Here is a 17469-nt window from a genome sequence, read left to right on the forward strand (position 1 = left end):
TATAAAAGACAGATGCATTTTTTTGTACAGTCTATACACTGCGCAATGACAATAACATGAAATCTCTGGCTTGCTACAAAATCGGTGTAAACATTTTCTGGTTGGTCATTTTCTTAAAGTCTCTGTGATGAGACAGAAAAGAGTGCAGAGAACCTATTGTAAACAATGCACACCTCCCTCCATGAATATAACACTGATAGAAACTGTACAATAAGCATGTAAAAGCACTGTGCTGAAGCAACAACAGACAATATAACAAAAAAAGGAGATTGATTATGCTTCCGCCTTGATTGCTGGTGGATTACACATATTAAACTGCATCTGTTGGCACCTCTCAGTCCAAGACAGAGGAACCATTGAGAGTAACTACATTTTAGCGCCGATTTTTGTTTTGTTTGTCAGTTTTCCAGTCCCAGGAGTCAGCCACACCGACCCGCTCTGTACCACCGGCTGTATTTATTGTACTCGCAGTATGTACACTCAATTCAGACACTTGGGGGCAGCACTGCCGCAGTTGTACTGAACACGCTGCTCTCCTGCAGCTTCCTCCTCTGCAGCTGCACTCCAGGAAAATGTAAATAAACCAGCAGCAGTTGGGAGGTTGCTCGGTGACACTCAAGCTAATTTGGCTTCAGATGGACACCCATTTCAACGTTAAAAGAACAGATCAATATTTTGGGAAATATGGAAGTAACGGCTCTAGCATGTCCCTGCACCCAGCCAAGAAATAGGCCGTCGCATAATCAGCCCCGTAAAATGACAAGCTGTCATTTTTACACTTTGGGTTTTTTATACATATTATGCACCAATTAGTAAACCAACCAGGCTAGCCGTTTCCCCTGTTTCCCAGTCTTTCTGCTAAGCTAAGCTCATATTTACCATACAGATTTTGTATCAATCTTCTCATCAAACTCCTGGCAAAAGAGCGAATAAGCATATTTCCCAAAAAACTGAACTATTCCTCGAGGGGCTTGGAGCGCTAACTGCAACTCGTCATCCATTTTAAAATAATGGTTCCCAACCTTTTTGGCTTCTTACATTTTAAAAATGCAGCTTCCTGCGGTCACTTGTCACACTTTGCATACAGTATGTCTATGAGTTGTGAGCAGTTGACCCAAAAAGGTTTAGTCTTCTCATTTGGATTGCTGTTAAGACCCCAAAAAGAAAAGAAAAAACTATTTCAATAACACAAATAAAATAAAAAGTAGAGAAAAGTCAGGCAATGAGTAGGATTTGTGAAGCAGAAGTATGTTGAACTATGTCTTTATCATCTTTCAACCTAAACATATGTATTTATTGACCCCAGGTTGGGAACCACTGCGTTATAAGATCCCTTCTGTTCATTCAAAGATTGTTGTTTTAACACTTGCTGGTGACAAAGCTGCTCAGTAGGCAGAATTCATCTTTGCTGGTTGAGTTTAGCACCGGTGGCGGAGCCAGAGAGCCAGCCACCTGACTTTCCAAACACTCAAACTAACAAATGAAGCCTATAGCTCATTCTATCCAGATCACAAATGCTGTGTTCATCTCTGAATATAAAAGTCACTGCTATTTACACCTATAATTTGACCAGATTTCCTCTTTGGCCATTTTTGTTTGCCACTTTGCCTCAAGCGCTGCCTCTCGTCAATTTTGCCCTTTTGTTTGTACCGTTAAAACCTCTGCTGGCTTATTTTTCACATCTTCAGCTTTGAGTCTACAGCATGTAGTTGAGGTGATTGTCCATCGCACATCACTGATGCTGCATTTTGTCCCCTGGGAAAAACAAAGTGATTCTGATTTTGCGTCTGGCTCTGGGCTGTCATCACGAGTCCAGGTAGATGGAGTAGATCTGATTGAGGCAGCGGTCGACGCCTCCTGCCTGGAAGAGGAAGCTGTCGTCTGGGCAGGGAGACACGGAGTAACCGCCCCCTGCCTGGCCCTGCAGGTCCTGCAACAAGTCAAATCCTAAGAGGAGCAAAAACAGAAAAAAGATTTATTATTTTTTTCAGCAGCTGCTATGTTTTCATGTCAAGGAGAGTGGGCCTGCAGTTATTTTAATAATTAATCTTTAATCATTATTTAAATAGCTCATTGCCAGTTAACTACTTTACCTTGTTTTTTTTGGTTTTTGGGTTTTTTTCAGAATAGTTTCAGAATAGTTTCAGGAATTTCCAGAATAGTTGTTGCCAAATCAATCAATCAACCTTTCTTTTCTTGGTTTGCAACCAGGTGACGGTAGTTTGTCAAATACTGATTAAAACCACAGTGAAAACACAAATGGTTGGCTCCTAAAGCAAAATAAGCAAATAAAAGAAAGTCCCGCAGGAAAACTGGACCTATGCGGATTCTATAACAACCAAAGTATGAATAAAGCCAGTCCAGTTAAGGAAATGTACGATGGGAGTTTAACAGGTCTATGGCAACAAAAACAAAGGATAATTCTTTTAGTTCGTCCAGCTAGCTCATCTAGGTCTAAAGGAGTGGTTTATGCTGGAAAAGAACTAGTTTCTATGTCCTTAGAAATGAATCCTCTACATTGTGTTGTCCAAAAACGATGGAATAGTTTATAGTTACTACGAATAGCTACACCCAAAAGCTGGATAAAAAGCCCATAAATGCATAAAGTATTGTTTAAATATGGGGGTAGCCCATCTTCTCGAAGACATTCATAGTGTTGCACTCGGTTGTAAACACGAAAAGTGACAGAAATAGTTGTGTAATGAATGGAAAAAACAGCGCTCAAGACAGAAGCCTAATTCCTGCCTACTCTCTCACCTGGCTTGTACACCTGGCTAATCATTGCGTGAAGTAGGCATGTTTGTCGGATTGTTGTCTGTTGTTTCAGAAAAATTGAAAAAAAAAACTGTCAAGACACAGCGCCCCCAGTAATGGCGTGTTAAAGGTGTGGTGCGAGGGGGTTTGAGATGCCGCCTGACCATCCAACGAGCCCTTTGATTGCCGTTTTACCTGTGGAGTGAGAGGTGGAGGGGTTTGTTAAGTAACTGCTGGGTTCGAAGCCTCCGTCGCTCACTGGTTGATCCACCTTTCCTTCTCCATACAGGCAGCCTGGGAGAGGAAACGACCGTGAATGCCGAGAACAACACCAAAACCAGGGTTTATACGTCATGTTGATATGATAGGGCTGCTGACGCTGGCAGTACCTTGCTGCTGTGAGAATACTTGCTGTTGGTGGCTGTAGGTTTTCTGGTAGCCCTGCAGCCGGACATCAACTCTGTCCGACGAAGAGCTCGCTGGGCTGACGTCAGCGGCCATGAACAACGATGTCGGCCTGTTCCTGGTGGCAATACAATATCCAGTAGCTGAATTACTCAGTGCCCCAACATTAACATACATGTGAGTACAACCATGACAAACATTTAAACCTATTAATTTATGTTTTATTTATAAATTATTTTGCTTTAAACATTGAAGAAATACATTGGCACAGGCTTAGATGAGAAGGAATGGATTAAACAGTGTGTTTCTTTGCTCTACCGTAAGCTGCAAACATCAGCGTGCCTGGCTAACTAGCGCGCTTACATCTAGTAGTAGTGACCTAACCCAGCGATACCGCCAAGGCCAGTGGCATTTCAGACTACTGATATTTGTGGCTTTACAGGTTACATTCAAAAAAGCACCGGTCACGATAGAACATCAGTTGTGTAGATTTTCCCGACAGTGTGAGAGCTGGTAGGCTAACCTGGATTTGGAAAAAAGGTTACGCTACAGCAACCCCAGCCAAACTGGCTGTCCGAGATAGTGTTACACCTTGATTATTCCTTATCCTGATAACCTCCTCTCTTGCAACATGGCATTGAAACATACTGTTTGAAAATATGAAAAAGAAAGCGTAAATCTAACCTCTTGCTTGTCCTAACATAATGTTTAGGGAAGCAGCTGAAAAGGGTATATGTTAGAATTAAATGACAGTTTGATTTCTTTATCTTACTTATAATATATTTTAAGACAACATTGTTGTCTTTTAACTTTTACATGGATCTTTACTGGTGAGGACATTAACTTTTTGTCTGGGACATGTAGCTTTTGCCTCATTATTTTGGGACGACCAAAGTGCATTTTCCGATCCCTTTAACAGTTTTTCGTTTTAAAACAAATCAGAATGGAGCATTAAAAAGTCAGCCGTCGACAGCATTGAACCAACTAATAAACTTAACGTTAGCTTATCTAGCTGTCTTATTTGTCTAGCTGTCTGTAATCAAGGACTCGTTTCAAAAATTACTACGCATTTAAAAGGTAAATCTGCCACAGTTATTATTCCAAACTGAATAAATGGCATGTGAGATTGGACAGGTTGACAGGTGTAGCATCAGTAACAAAGGGGGGCAGGGATTAGCAAACAGTAAATTAGTGAGCTTTGGAGATGCTGGTAGGTGGATTTTGTTACCTTCGGACAGACGCGGGCTAGCTGTTTCCACCCGTTTCCAGTCTTTATGCTAAGCTATGCTAAACGGCTGCTGTCTGTAGCTTCGTATTTTAATGCACAGACATGAGAGTGGTTTCGATCTTCTCATCTAACTCTCAGCAAGAAAGACCATAAGCCGTTCCCCTAAAATGTTGATATATTCCTTTAAATGTACTTTGAGACCACACAGAATACTTTAAAATAGACGTATTTGGTGGTTTAACTTTCAAAGTAGAGGATAAAAGAAGATAAAAGTGCCTTGAGTACTGATATGTATCTGACTCAGCACAGTTGCATTTTTGTAATAATGGCTTTGTTTTGTGCCTTGTGTTTTTCTGCCAGTTGGCTTGAACTTCTCTTCTGTTGAACTGTTTAAGGTTTCTGTCACATAGAGATGTACATCAGTGTGTTTTTTGGGCTTCACTGGCTTTGCCACAAGGTTTCCAGGCCAAGAACTCTTACGGTAAAACGATGTTGATGTCATAACCAAATTATAATCATAACAAATCAAAAATAAACACAAACAGCCTTGGACTCACTTTTTCCTCTTATTTTTTTAGATTTAAGGTAATTTATTTAATCTTGGTTTTATTCATTTAAATTTAGATAGTTAATTTTAATAACAATAATCAGAAAAATTAGAAATTAGGCAGTAAAATAAAAATAAAACAATAAATCGAGTAAAATACCCCAAATATAAGCTAAAAACAATAAAACAATTTTTAAAAAAACCCCACAGTAACAAAAACAAAACAAAACAAAACAAAAATCAGTGTGCTGCCAATTAAGTAAAGGCATCTTTTAAAAAGAACTTTAATATTTGGTTGTACTAAATTTAAACACTGATCTAGGTATTTTTCAAGTTTATGCAGATAACCATTAGCTGGGAGTGTGGCAGCAGCTGTTACCAGACAAAAACATGTAAATACTTAAAACTGTGTACAAACAGTACAGTTTATATTAGTTAGTGCTTTCACCTCATGGGAGTAATGTAGGTGGGCTTTATGTGGAGCTGTATCCATTGCTACGCTGCAAGAATGTGCTGACTGTGCGCAAACACTCTGACTCAACATGGAAACGAATGAATCAGTGGAGCCAAGTTGACAAGAAAGACAGAAAGGCGGTCGAATCTTTCTCCGAGGAGATACGCAGCTGAAAAAGCCCAGATTGGTATTTGAGTCGCCCCATTCCGCCTTCAAAGAGCTCGCTCTCAGCTTTTCATGTGGGCTGAGAACTCTCCTAGATGATGTACTGTAGTATATTGGTCCCCAGAGAGCCAACTGGCCCTGGTTTCTGCTGGAAGGGTTTTAGTGGGCTTCATAAACAAGCCAGGCTTTGTCAGAGATACTGATGGCTGCTAGCCCGAGCAGCTTCTATATACGCATCTGACCAGTTATAAAAAAAGGAGAATGTTTGCAGATTTCTTTACATATCTATCATTTGTCATCCCCAGGTCTTTTTATTACCCATTTCCCATGTCAAATGCTATTATATTTAATTTAACAGTCTGTGCTTTCAGTGGAGAAACACAATAAAAGCCAAAATTAATCAGAAGGACTTTTTGAAACCCAAACTGATATAAGTTACAGATGCCTGTGGATCCCAAGGTAATAAAATCCAGGCTTTGTATAGGATTATGTAAACAAACTGGGCTTTGATATAGTACGGCTGTTGAAATGAATGTGCTGTGATGACTGCGAGCCCCAAGAAATCAGCACTTCTCTGGATTCCCCCCAGTGGCCCCTGAACCAGCAGCGCTGACCTTAACTATAAACAACCATCTGTTCCACGGCTTACATTCTTGCGACACTGCAACAACATAGCTGAGATGTCTGAGTCGTGCCGTGCGTGGCCCTGCTGGGTCGAGCTGTCGTTTTGTGGCTGGTGTGCCCAATCTTCTCAGATGCAAAAGTTTAACAGAGGGCCCTCGCCAGAGGGAGCGGCTGTCAGCACAACCTCAGGAAACAGTTTCTCTGATCATATTTTACCAGCTGAACCCCCTCATCACTCAATTTTCTTTCGTTCTAACTAACTGCAGCCAGCTGCCCTGCTTATATCTGGAATGACAGGAATCCCGCTTCCAGAATTTAAGATCTTATGTTTATATGCACTTCATACTGTATGCAACGCTGCCTTAATCCATGGCTGCTTTTTAAAAGCAGCATACTTGGGCTGGATGAGAGGAGGGGATGAGTAGGTTTACAAAAGGTGCTGGCACACAAAACTTGGCGGGGGAAAAGCTGCGGAGTATTTCTGTAACGTAGATTTACGGTATCACAGAGGATCATGTTGAACGTAGGTAATGCAGATGGAGATGGGATGTGACCCAAGGCGCTACCAGTTAGGCACTTGGAGAAGCTAGAATGCACTTATTGCATGTTAGAGCTGCATTAAAGACAAAAATGTACAGACATTTCAAACCCTTTCAGTTAGGCCTGTTAGTTGGATCTGATCTCACTCGGAGCTTCTGCAAAGTAAACTTCACTACTTCTCCTTCCTTCAAATTGTATAATAGCATTTCTGTGAGAGCCATCCCGGTTAGTGTGCCGGTATCTGATGGACATTCCGCTCCAGAACGCAGATCCAGCTCTTCAACCGCCCCCCCCCCCAATCGACCGCAAAACACACAAACACTGCACATGACAAACACTCACTGATGGACAAGCCTCGGCGCGGGCCTCTGAATCCCCCAAGTATTAAATAATTAAAAGAAGTCAAAATGGCTTGTCTCAGCCAGAGTAAACACGCGCCTGGCTATGAGGTCAGAGCTCGATGCCGGCTGTGCTGTGAAGCAAAGATAATTTACTTTCACGTGTTTAACGTCTCGCTAAGTCATTCGGGGGAAAAACAAGTGCTTGTCTGGTATTGGCTTTGGCAGGCCGTCGTGTACTGCGGGCACCAGTGGGATTCTAAGACATCCTCAGTCTCTATAATGAGACGTCAATGGACAGACTGTGCTTAGCTTCATGGAAGCTCTGGCTGCAAGCTTTGAGGCGACGAGGCAGAAAGATGCTGCATTAAGGCAAGCTACATGTCCTGAAAACGCACACACAGACACACACAGACACCCAAACTCTTAACTGAACATCAAATTAGAGGACTTTTTAAAAAATAAAAAAGTAAAATATGGTTTTGTTTGGTGATCTTAAAACTTTAAGTAACTTAGTTTTACCCCTAAACAGGATCTTCTCAAGTCAAAAGATCCAGGTGTAATCCTTTTGCAGGTGACAAAGTAAAGCATCTTGATGAAGTTGGGTGTTTATACTTTATCTACATTGCTCAAAATGTCAAGTGTTTTCAAGGCTATCCACTGGAGTTAATGTTGCTTAAATTCAGTTTTATTCATGAGACTACGTCAGGGTTTTGGTGGGATTTGGATTTTAAAACAAGATTTTAACCAAACACCAAAACCACTTTCAAGGATTTTCAAGGGTCTTTTGAACTTTTTGTTCTCTAACTGGAAAATGTCCAACGCTTTCAGGTGCATCTCATCAGTGGATGAAGATGATGAAATGCAGCTCAAATTTCCGTACATTTTCCAGGTAGGGGACCTAGTGAGAAGAATTTTTTTTGTCAAAATTCCAAGTTCAATAAAGGGCCCTCGAGCTCATCCTTTTATAGGTTTGAATTGGCGTTCAGAGAGTAAAAAACCCATCTTAACACCTCTGCCAACACCTAAAGCCCGTTTGAAAACAACTTATGGAAATACTGGACTATTTCACAAGAATATATGTGCATTGTATGTGAAGATTTAATATCATTTATTAAACCACAAAAATGTTACTTTGGCCCTTATCAACTCGTTTATTAGATAGACTGCCTTTGTAGTTACTGTTGTGCCAATAAAAGTTAGTTTACGGGCAAACCCTCAATGACCAAAGATTTGAGGCCATATTGTCCAGAAACTGCTGCCCTGGAGGCTTTCAGCTGTATCTTTTTAGTCTCACTTCTACTTTTATACTTGGCAGACATAATTTGTCTCAGTTTACAGTACACATAAGTTCTGTGGCCTCCAACTACCCAATCAGTACAACCACAAAGCCATAACTCCATCTCTGGTGATAATGTCTCTGGTTTATTCAAGAATGCATAAGCACACATCACTCTCCCTGTTTCTGGGCATGTGATTTCCAGACAAGAGAGGCAAAGCAAAGTGACTGCGAAATTTTTAGAGTCACATCAAAACAGGGTTTTGATGGTGTCCACGTATTTGAGGTTGAAACACCAGTTTGGGGTTTGACATAGCACAGGGAGGGACTGTTCAGAAGTGTTGGGCAGTTTAAAAATGCTTTAATATATGCCAGAGTCCTCAAATAAATCCATTTAAGAAATATAAAAAGGCAACAGATTTTGGGGTGAGCACCCGAAAATGCGCTGCTTTAAGAACGGATTTCACATGCCGAGAAGAGCAGAAAACTGTGGTCGGTTTTCACTATTTTTATCGTTAGTAGAAAATAGCTCTGAATGAAAACTGCCAAATTCAAAAGATATCCCATTCAGCTCCATTGTATTGGGTTGGCAGCAGAACACCCAGCAGCAGATAACTCAAAACCTTGCCAGACACCACTAAGGGTAAGCCGGTTCGCCTCTGGGTACATCATTAAGTATCATTAAAGTACTCTGCTTTCCAAGAAATTGAAAAAACGCACGACAGTGAGAAAATTAAAAAAAAAATATATATCTACATATTCTGACATTTATTGTTTTACAGCCGTATCTCATGATTTGAAAAGTACTTTTACTTAATGGTGAGTTAGCTCTGCAAAGTTCTAAACCAGTGCAAAACCCCGGGACATAAATTCAAAGTGGGAAAAATAAAGAAGACCTCTCTTTCCAACTACCGTTGGGCTGCCCGTGAGCAAGGCACTTAAATGCAAGGGCATCGATGAGCCCATTTGTTTAAGTCAACTTTGAAAAAAGAAATAACTGACTTTTTGGATGCCACACCTGCTTTGATTTTACACTCACCCCTCTCTCATGCTCCCTGGGCTTGTTATCGAAGATATCGGGCTGTTGGCGTCAAAGTTTCCCTCTAAGCCCTGATACCTGGAGCAGGTGTCTGCTGACGGAGGGAGATACTCTGAATTCCCCCTGTTGTGGACGCTGCCGCTGTTTGAGTAAACACCTGAAACACAGACGTAGATATTAAAGGATTATTTCACTGAGAGTCCAAGTTCTGAGTGTGCACCACCACATGTAGCCTTCAAAGGTAGCTATGAAAAGTCTGCGGGGCTGCTCCTGTGTGGGGGTTTGTGCAACTACAGTTAGCTTAGATTTAAAGCAGTTAAAATCCAACAGTGACGCAGTTTTGACATATCAGAAGGTCCACAGAAACTTCTACCGCTGCATATTACACTTCTCCACTCTGTCTTAATGCTCAGTTTCCTCCAAACACTCATATTTATGCCCAGATATGGCTTGGTATTTAGCTGTAGATTGTTCAGTTGTGGAAAGTAACTAAGTACATTTACTCAAGTAATGTATTTAAGTACAGTTTTGAGGTACTTGAACTTCACTTCGAGTATTTCCATCTTCTGCTACTTTTTTCTTCTACCCCACTGCAATTCGGAAGAAATAACTGTACTTTTTTCTTCATGAAATTTATCTGGCAACTTACTAGTTACTAGTTACCTACTGATTCCGTTTATTTAAAACAAAATATAATCAACAAATTATTTATGATGCGTTATCATAGGCTAAGATAAGTATGTTTGGTATATAAATGAATTAAATTTAGCCCCACCTTTACCAGCTGCAACGATAAAGTAATGCTTACACATCAATAATTATATATAATTGAACAAAATAAAATACATTATTCCAAAATGGGCCGTTCAATGAGTACTTTTACTTTTGCGCTTCCAACTGGACTTCTACTGGTTAGAGTAGAGAGTATTTTCTACGCTGTGTATTGTATTGCTACCTTCACAAAAGGTTAAAAGGTCTGAGTACTTCTTCCAGCACTTAGATTTGTTGCTAGCATATTTAGCTTAGCTGTTTATGTTTGGCTATGTCTGAAATCACGTAATATTTACTATATAGTGCACTACAAACGTCTAGGGCTTATGAGAAAGATGGAGTATTGATAATGACCGGTAAAGATATAACTATTAAATAAACAATGATATTGGATCGTTTTTGAAAGAACTGCTCTGCTTATTTAAACATATAAAGCGAGCCACACAAAACAATGTTGAGAGAGACTCTGTTCCAAGATTGACGATTTGGATTTTTAGTTACAAATGCCGGTGGGTTTTCAAATGACATTTTCTTACTTCTGGAACAGAACCGGTTTCATTTCAGCTCTCTCTACAGTTGTCAGTGATGTCGCGAAATGACGATGGTTACTAAGTTTCCGAAATCTCAATTTTCTGCGCACTACCAAGTAAACTATTGACTGTCCAGTGCAGTGGTGAATGAACACGGATGATTTCGGACACAGGCTTTGTTGTTTCCCGACCAACGTTAACAAGCTAACTAGGGCTACATCTAATGATTATTTTTATTCTTCTTTCACTGTATCTGCCAATCGTTTTTTAAGTAATTATCATTTAGTTTATAAAATTTCAGAGGATAGTTAAAATGTTCAAAACGCCAAGGGGATGTCTTCAAATTGCTTATTTTCTCTGGACATCAGTCCAAAACTTCAAAATAATGTACAATGATATGAAAATCACCAAATCCTCAAATCTAAAGAGTTGCAGCTTGTTATCAATAAAGGAATTATTGCAAATTATCACAATATATCAAGTAGTTTTTTTGTTCAGCAACTAATCACTCATCTAATCATTTCCACACCAAAGCAAACGTAGAGGCTTTCAATAAAGCTAATGGCTAACCGGCTAAGTACGCTAGCAAGAAACGGAAGCTACATTTAGTTATATTTCCACAACCTTTGGCACAAATATGAGTATTTTTTAACCACACTGAGCATACATATGGACAAAGGAGAAATTGATATTACTGCAAGAGGGGTTTGAGAAGCCTCTGAACAAATTTAATTTCTTTTGTTTTTTTTGTTAAAAATAGTCACCACAGAAATCCATTTTAACAGTACAAATCTAGCTGACTGCAGTTGCCCTTCTCTGCGCAGGAGCAAGCTACACACTTTTCCGAGTCACCTTTAAGCCAGTAGGAGGTGAGTCTTTGATACTGAGAACATAGTTCTTTGGTGTATGTATTCAGTCAAAGCTGTAACACACATACCTGCTTGCCACAGCAGGGCTTTCAACACTGGGCTTTGACTGTGAGTTTAAGGGCAGCTGATGATGATAGGATATGTCACCATATATCCAGCATACATAAAGTAATGTACATGCGCAAGGTTTCGGGCTCTAACATTTGGCAATTTCTGATAAGGACAGAGTCCTCTTGGGACATTTTCAAAATTAAACATTGACATTGACATACTTGTTTCACCCTGGATAAACATAGCTCGTAGTGTGCTGTTTGAGGCTTTTCCCTCAAAGTCTGCTGGGTAAAACTGTAAGTAGTCTGCAGTAATAGACATGGACAGCTCTCCTGGACACTCTCTCCTCTCTTTTGCCAACCGAGCCTCAATGTACCTGACAGCTTCTTGATCCCAGTTCAGCCATTGAAAGGGAAAGAAAAAAAAAGCTTGGCTGGAAAACCAGTTTGGAGAAGCTGAAGGACGGGCGGGGAGAGGGCCAACTTGCCCGCAGTCAGTGCCCGGTAATTGGACAAGGTAAACACTGGCATGATGAGCTATCATCGAAGGAATGGGAAAGGAGGGAGAGGAAAAGGAGCAAATGAGGCCATGGGAGAAAATTAAAGAGACAGTTTAACAGCCCAGGTGTTTGGGCAATCACCCTTTTCTTTGTTTTTACTCTCTTCCAGAGAGGTGTCGGTGAGTAAACACAGATTTCCACTGCTTTTGCTACCGTTTCATCTGCGCATACCTGTGAAGTCATCTAAGCCCGTTAAAGGTGAGCTGTTTCCTTGGTGGGAAGAGGCGGAGCTGTGGAGATGCTGCCTCGCCAGACAGTCACTCAAAATGTCTGATTCCAGGATTGTGTGCACTTGAACCTGTCAAGACAAAATACAGATGTTCATATAGATACAGTTGATGAGAGAGTTGTAATATGGTACATTTAGTATCGTGTTTTAACGTTGGTGAGCATGTGCTTTTGCTTGCCTGCATGTAGGGATGTGAATAATTAAGTAGTTTAAGCTGTAGTTTAGTTATCTTCCAATTGTTTTTTTGTTGTTTTTTTTTTTTTTTGCTGTTGGGCCTTATGACTTCCATGGAGCTAGATTTTAAAAGGATCCACTTCTCTTTTGATTACAATTGATCAATTGAAAACACTTTCCTCTTATTCTGAGTTTTCTGCAGGCAGTTTTCTACTGTTCATTTTTCAAAGAAATGATGCTTGCACCAGATGCCTGGTTCTTGTTTTGTCTCGCGATCCAGCTTCTTGAAAGTACAAAATCCAGAAATCTTGTTGGGCAATCTTATTCCAAAGTGTTCTAACAAAGGCAACAGAGCATCCCCCAGGACTTTCCAAAACAATTTACTGACAGCTCCAGGACACAGGAGAAGCTTGCGAAGGACACCCAGGAACCACAAAAGAGGAATGAATAATCAGCGAAAAATGTTCGCTCAAACCAGTGTTTATTAAGATAAAAACTTCAATAGCTGTGACACATCAGCTCAAAGAAATCTATAACCGTAAGGAGTTTATGAAATGCATGTTTGATATTTCAAAGTCCTATTTAGCCCCGCTGGATTTACTGCAGCGCAGGGCGTGTTAGCCATGTCACAACTTACAAGCACACGTGGTTCTGTTTAAACCAGAGAAGGCATGGGAATACACACAAACCCCCAGTGTCACTCACGGTTCATAGAAAACAAACAAGGCCCAGATAATGCTGAACAATAGGCTCCCTATTCTGACTTCCAGGGAGTGTGTGTAATACTGTGTTTTGTTGTATTTTGTCCTACTGAATCACAAACATGCTTAACATGCTCTCCTCTTGCCGCTGCTCTCCATCTCTTTCTCTAAGAGACAAGATCTGTTCACGGAGCTACGCTAGGTTACCCATAACCACTGACCCACTAAGAAACCCCTTCTTCTACTAAAACGTGTTTTTTTTTAACGTTACATCAAAAGAACCATTTTACTGTAAACCCACACAACTCTGACAGTGTATCTGTCAGTGAGTAATGCTGCTTCTGTTGTTATACTCACTCATACATTACAATTGTACCGTATGAGAGTCAGAAGTCAGAAGTCTGTAACCATTACATTTTTTGAAGGCAGATATCAAGTGCAATTCAAATGTCTTTGAATTTAACCATTTTCACAAAAATACGTAAGTTGTGCTTTTGATGCAGAATTTTACATTTTAAACAGCATTTACACTATCCTGTGACAACTTATTTCCATGCAAAATCTAATGTTGATTTTATAGAATCTTCTGTGGCTGAGGTCAAGGAGCAAAACAACACGGGCATCAAATAATACAGAAATTTGCACATAGTTTACGGGGCGTCCTGGTGGTTGAGGACACTGACCATGTAATCGCAACATCCCTATTCCAAGTCCAGCTGTGTACCAGTGTATCACTGTCCCCTGTCCAATAAAAGCTCGATTTTTAGTTTATTTAAGAAACCCCTTTTGCTGCTTTTGCTAGATTTTATTCGTCTTCTTCTAAACCCCACTGCTGCTTGCTGCTCTTCCAACACTAATCTAATCTAATACAGTCCAACCTAATCTAGTTTCAGAGACACGGGGAGGTTTCATTAAAGATGTGTGTCTGTAATGCCGGCAGTGACAGGGGTAATCATATTCTGCACTCAGGTAAATGTCCAACATGTAGAAGCATAATTGCTGTCGGTACCTTGACCTCCCTCTCCTGAAGGCCCTTGGCGGAATGAGCTTTGACGTGTTTGCGTAACGAGCTGGGGTCGGTGTAGCGTTTGGTGCAGCCCGGGATCTGACAGGCGTACGGCTTCTGTGAATGAACCACAACCAGAGGAGGTGAAAGAAGACAGAGGCAAAGGCAATGAAAATAAAATGAAAACAAAACTGTGGTGCTGGCTTCTCACCCCCTGTTATAAATCATCAGTCTATGAAGTTTATCGTGTTATTTTGTAATGTTCCTGTAATATCTCTTCCAGTGTCCAGAGCAACTGCGCTCCAGGTACTGCTCAGGTACGCTCCGCGAGAGAGAAACAATCAAAAGTCAAACAAACGGGGGGGTTTTCGTGCTCGAAAAGATGTCTCACAATTCTCTGTCAAATTTTTGGTTGTTAACTTACTTGGCTGAGCACAGAGAGAGACATTTTGGCCGACGTCTTCTTCCCTGCAATATCTCTTCCACCAGCCTTGTCTATTTCAGTACTTATTTTGTGATTTACTGCATTTCCCATTTCGCCCTTGATACTGAGGGACTGGGACCAAAGCCTGATATTTGCTGTCCGTGTTTAAAATGGCTGAAACATTTTCTGCTTTCAAGCTCCATTTTAGGAGCGAGAAAACAAACCTGACAAGAAGAAATATGCCGCACAACAACAAAATAAAACGAGAAATACACAACATATCAATAGCATTTTTAAAAAAAAAAGTGTTTGAAGGTTCTAGGATTATGGTTTATGAAGTGGTACAGGCTGAACCCTCTCCTCTGTACTGCGTAAATATTACAAAACATATACTTCATGTAGTCCTCTTTATTTCTGTTTAAAAAAAGAAAAAGACAGGTACAAGACACAATTTCAAGACTTTGCAAATCCGGTCTTTACGTTAATACAGTCACACTTGATGACGTCAAACATAACAATAAAACTGGGTCTACACAAGTTTGGGTGGGTCACATCCAGATTGGTTACAGGTGTGATACAGTATACAGTAGTCTTGTTTATTACAAGCAGAAACATATAGGATAAATATTGTCAATGTGGCTATTTGGCGTGACAACTGCACCTACAGTGAATGGATGGACATGTAGATCCTATCAACATTTTACACAACGTGATCCTCAGCCGGGAACGGAGTATATTTACCTTTCGTCTGCAGGCTTAAGGGGAGGAAGAGAGAGAAGAGTTAAGAGGAACAGCTCAGTGTACAGATGTACTTTCTCCTGTTCTGCGATAAATCAGCAAAAGTGAATTGGCAACCAATCGGTGTACAAAAACCAGAGCACGGCAAAGTTATGTGAATCAAAGAAAGCACATATTGTGACGTTTGGAGACTCCACAAGCTATTTGTTGTATAAATTTGTCTTCACCGGGAAAAGTATGCTTGCAGTAGAATATATTCCATGCAAAAAAAAACACAAAAAAAAAACCATTCAGTACGTACATATGGATGTTTTAACACCATTAATCTTAAAAAGCAGTAACAGAAAAAGCTGTTTTCTGTTACTGTGGTTGCGTTGCTTGTGTTTCACAATTTTATCAAAGCTGTGAGTTAGGATGAGTTAACGAGCCCGTTTCCATGAATCTAATCCTTTACAGATTTTTTCGCCTTTTCATTACTGAGTAATCAACCAGGTGGAATGAATTAAGTTTTCACGAAAACACATGTACAGTATTTAGTTGAATGTCATAGCTTCAAGTGCCAAGATCGGAACATCGCAAGTGAAAAAATAACGGTAACCGATGCAGCAGGCACAGTATTTTAAGACTAATTATCAAGAACAAACTAATCCATTGCTCATTAAAAGCAATGGCCTTAAAATTCAAGGACTTGGTAGGTTTCAAAAAAGCACAAATCATGTTTTAGGTCAAAAAGAAACGAGTAGCAAAGTAGTATCCAAAAGTTGTTTTATATGAGAGAGAGTCAATATAGTGTGAGAGGAATATGTATGTTCAAGAAACATGTGATGTTATTAACGTTAAGAAATGAATGAATAATCGTAACAATATAGGCATTAGTATACTAGAGATAGGGTAAAAACTGCAGATAGGTAGTTATTTGTACAAAGGGTAGATGCAATAATCTGTGGCATCGGACTCCAACCTTTCAGCTATATTGCATTGTTTTCTACTGAAGTACTTATTGTTTGGAAAGAAGTTTTGTTATTTATTCCAAATTGTTTGTGTAGTGCTCTCGAGATCAAAACAAATTTAAACATTTCAAAATTCAGACGTGCAATTACTCTGACATGGATCTTGCATCAGAGCAAGTACTTCTCAACAGTGCCTAACTTCACATGCTGGCAAAAATTGGGCAACATCTTGTTCTTTCGAAACGATTTCTGAACAATATTCCTTGGGAGACCAACTCAGGGATCCCTGAGCCTAAACAGATAAAATGAAATGAGGTACCGAGCTCTAGTTCCTTTCTAATCTTGGGCAACATTCAGAGTAATGTCGTGTAAACTGGTTATATCAGTTTCGTAAGGCTAAGACACAGTTTAAATACATGGATATAAATGGGAGAGTGCAAGTACGTGTGTGAAGACAACAGACTTTTGTGTTTCATCTGCTATTTTGATCGATAACTCATCATTATTGTCTTGCAGACACACCTGAAATACTGGCTATATATTCTAAAAGACAGCTAATTTTCAAGTAACGTGAGCTGCAAATCAAGTCTGTATCCGACTGACCTCATTTTAGAAACAAATCTCCCTTAACACACTAATATTCACAACATCAGTAACACAATACAAGTTATTTCGTCAAAATGAAAAAACTTGCATTGATACCAATCTTTTTCTGGCCGGTCGTTATACTATATTCAGCAATTATTGACATTCAGACAATCCTCCGCTGGGCCTCAGTGATGGCGCCAGATGTGTCTGATTCTTGATTTGTGACGCAACTGCGAAGCCGCTATTAGGCAGCGTGAAACCACAAGAAGGAGAAAATAGCTTTTTCCTCTTGTTGTAATAACACTGCAGCGCAACGTACAGCTCCATCTCATCCGCGTAATAAGAGATCTGATTTGCTGGATTACCGCTAAATCCTCGTCACTTGTCAGCAGGAGTAAAAATAACTGTGGTTTATAGAATAAATCCACAGCAGGTATGCAGTTTCACAATCCTGAGGAATGTTCAGGCTACATATCAGGCAAAGTATGCAGAAGGAGCAGGAAAGA

At 40.1% G+C, this 17469-nt stretch overlaps 1 protein-coding gene across 2 annotated transcripts in view; it reads right to left on the minus strand.

Moving 5' to 3' along the window:
* The window catches only part of LOC120798804 (zinc finger protein GLIS1), a 58248-nt gene continuing 40779 nt past the window's right edge, over positions 1-17469 (minus strand). For both annotated transcript variants that reach the window (XM_040143455.1, XM_040143454.1), the window contains exons 4-9: positions 14267-14380; positions 12325-12451; positions 9374-9530; positions 3144-3277; positions 2950-3048; positions 1-1947 (exon numbers count right to left, since the gene is read on the minus strand). In XM_040143455.1, the coding sequence (XP_039999389.1) occupies positions 1805-1947; positions 2950-3048; positions 3144-3277; positions 9374-9530; positions 12325-12451; positions 14267-14380 (774 nt within the window). In that variant the 3' untranslated portion in view covers positions 1-1804. The remainder of the gene's footprint in view (positions 1948-2949; positions 3049-3143; positions 3278-9373; positions 9531-12324; positions 12452-14266; positions 14381-17469) is intronic.

This window comes from Xiphias gladius, chromosome 14, assembly GCF_016859285.1.
Source record: "Xiphias gladius isolate SHS-SW01 ecotype Sanya breed wild chromosome 14, ASM1685928v1, whole genome shotgun sequence".
Taxonomy (NCBI): domain Eukaryota; kingdom Metazoa; phylum Chordata; class Actinopteri; order Istiophoriformes; family Xiphiidae; genus Xiphias; species Xiphias gladius.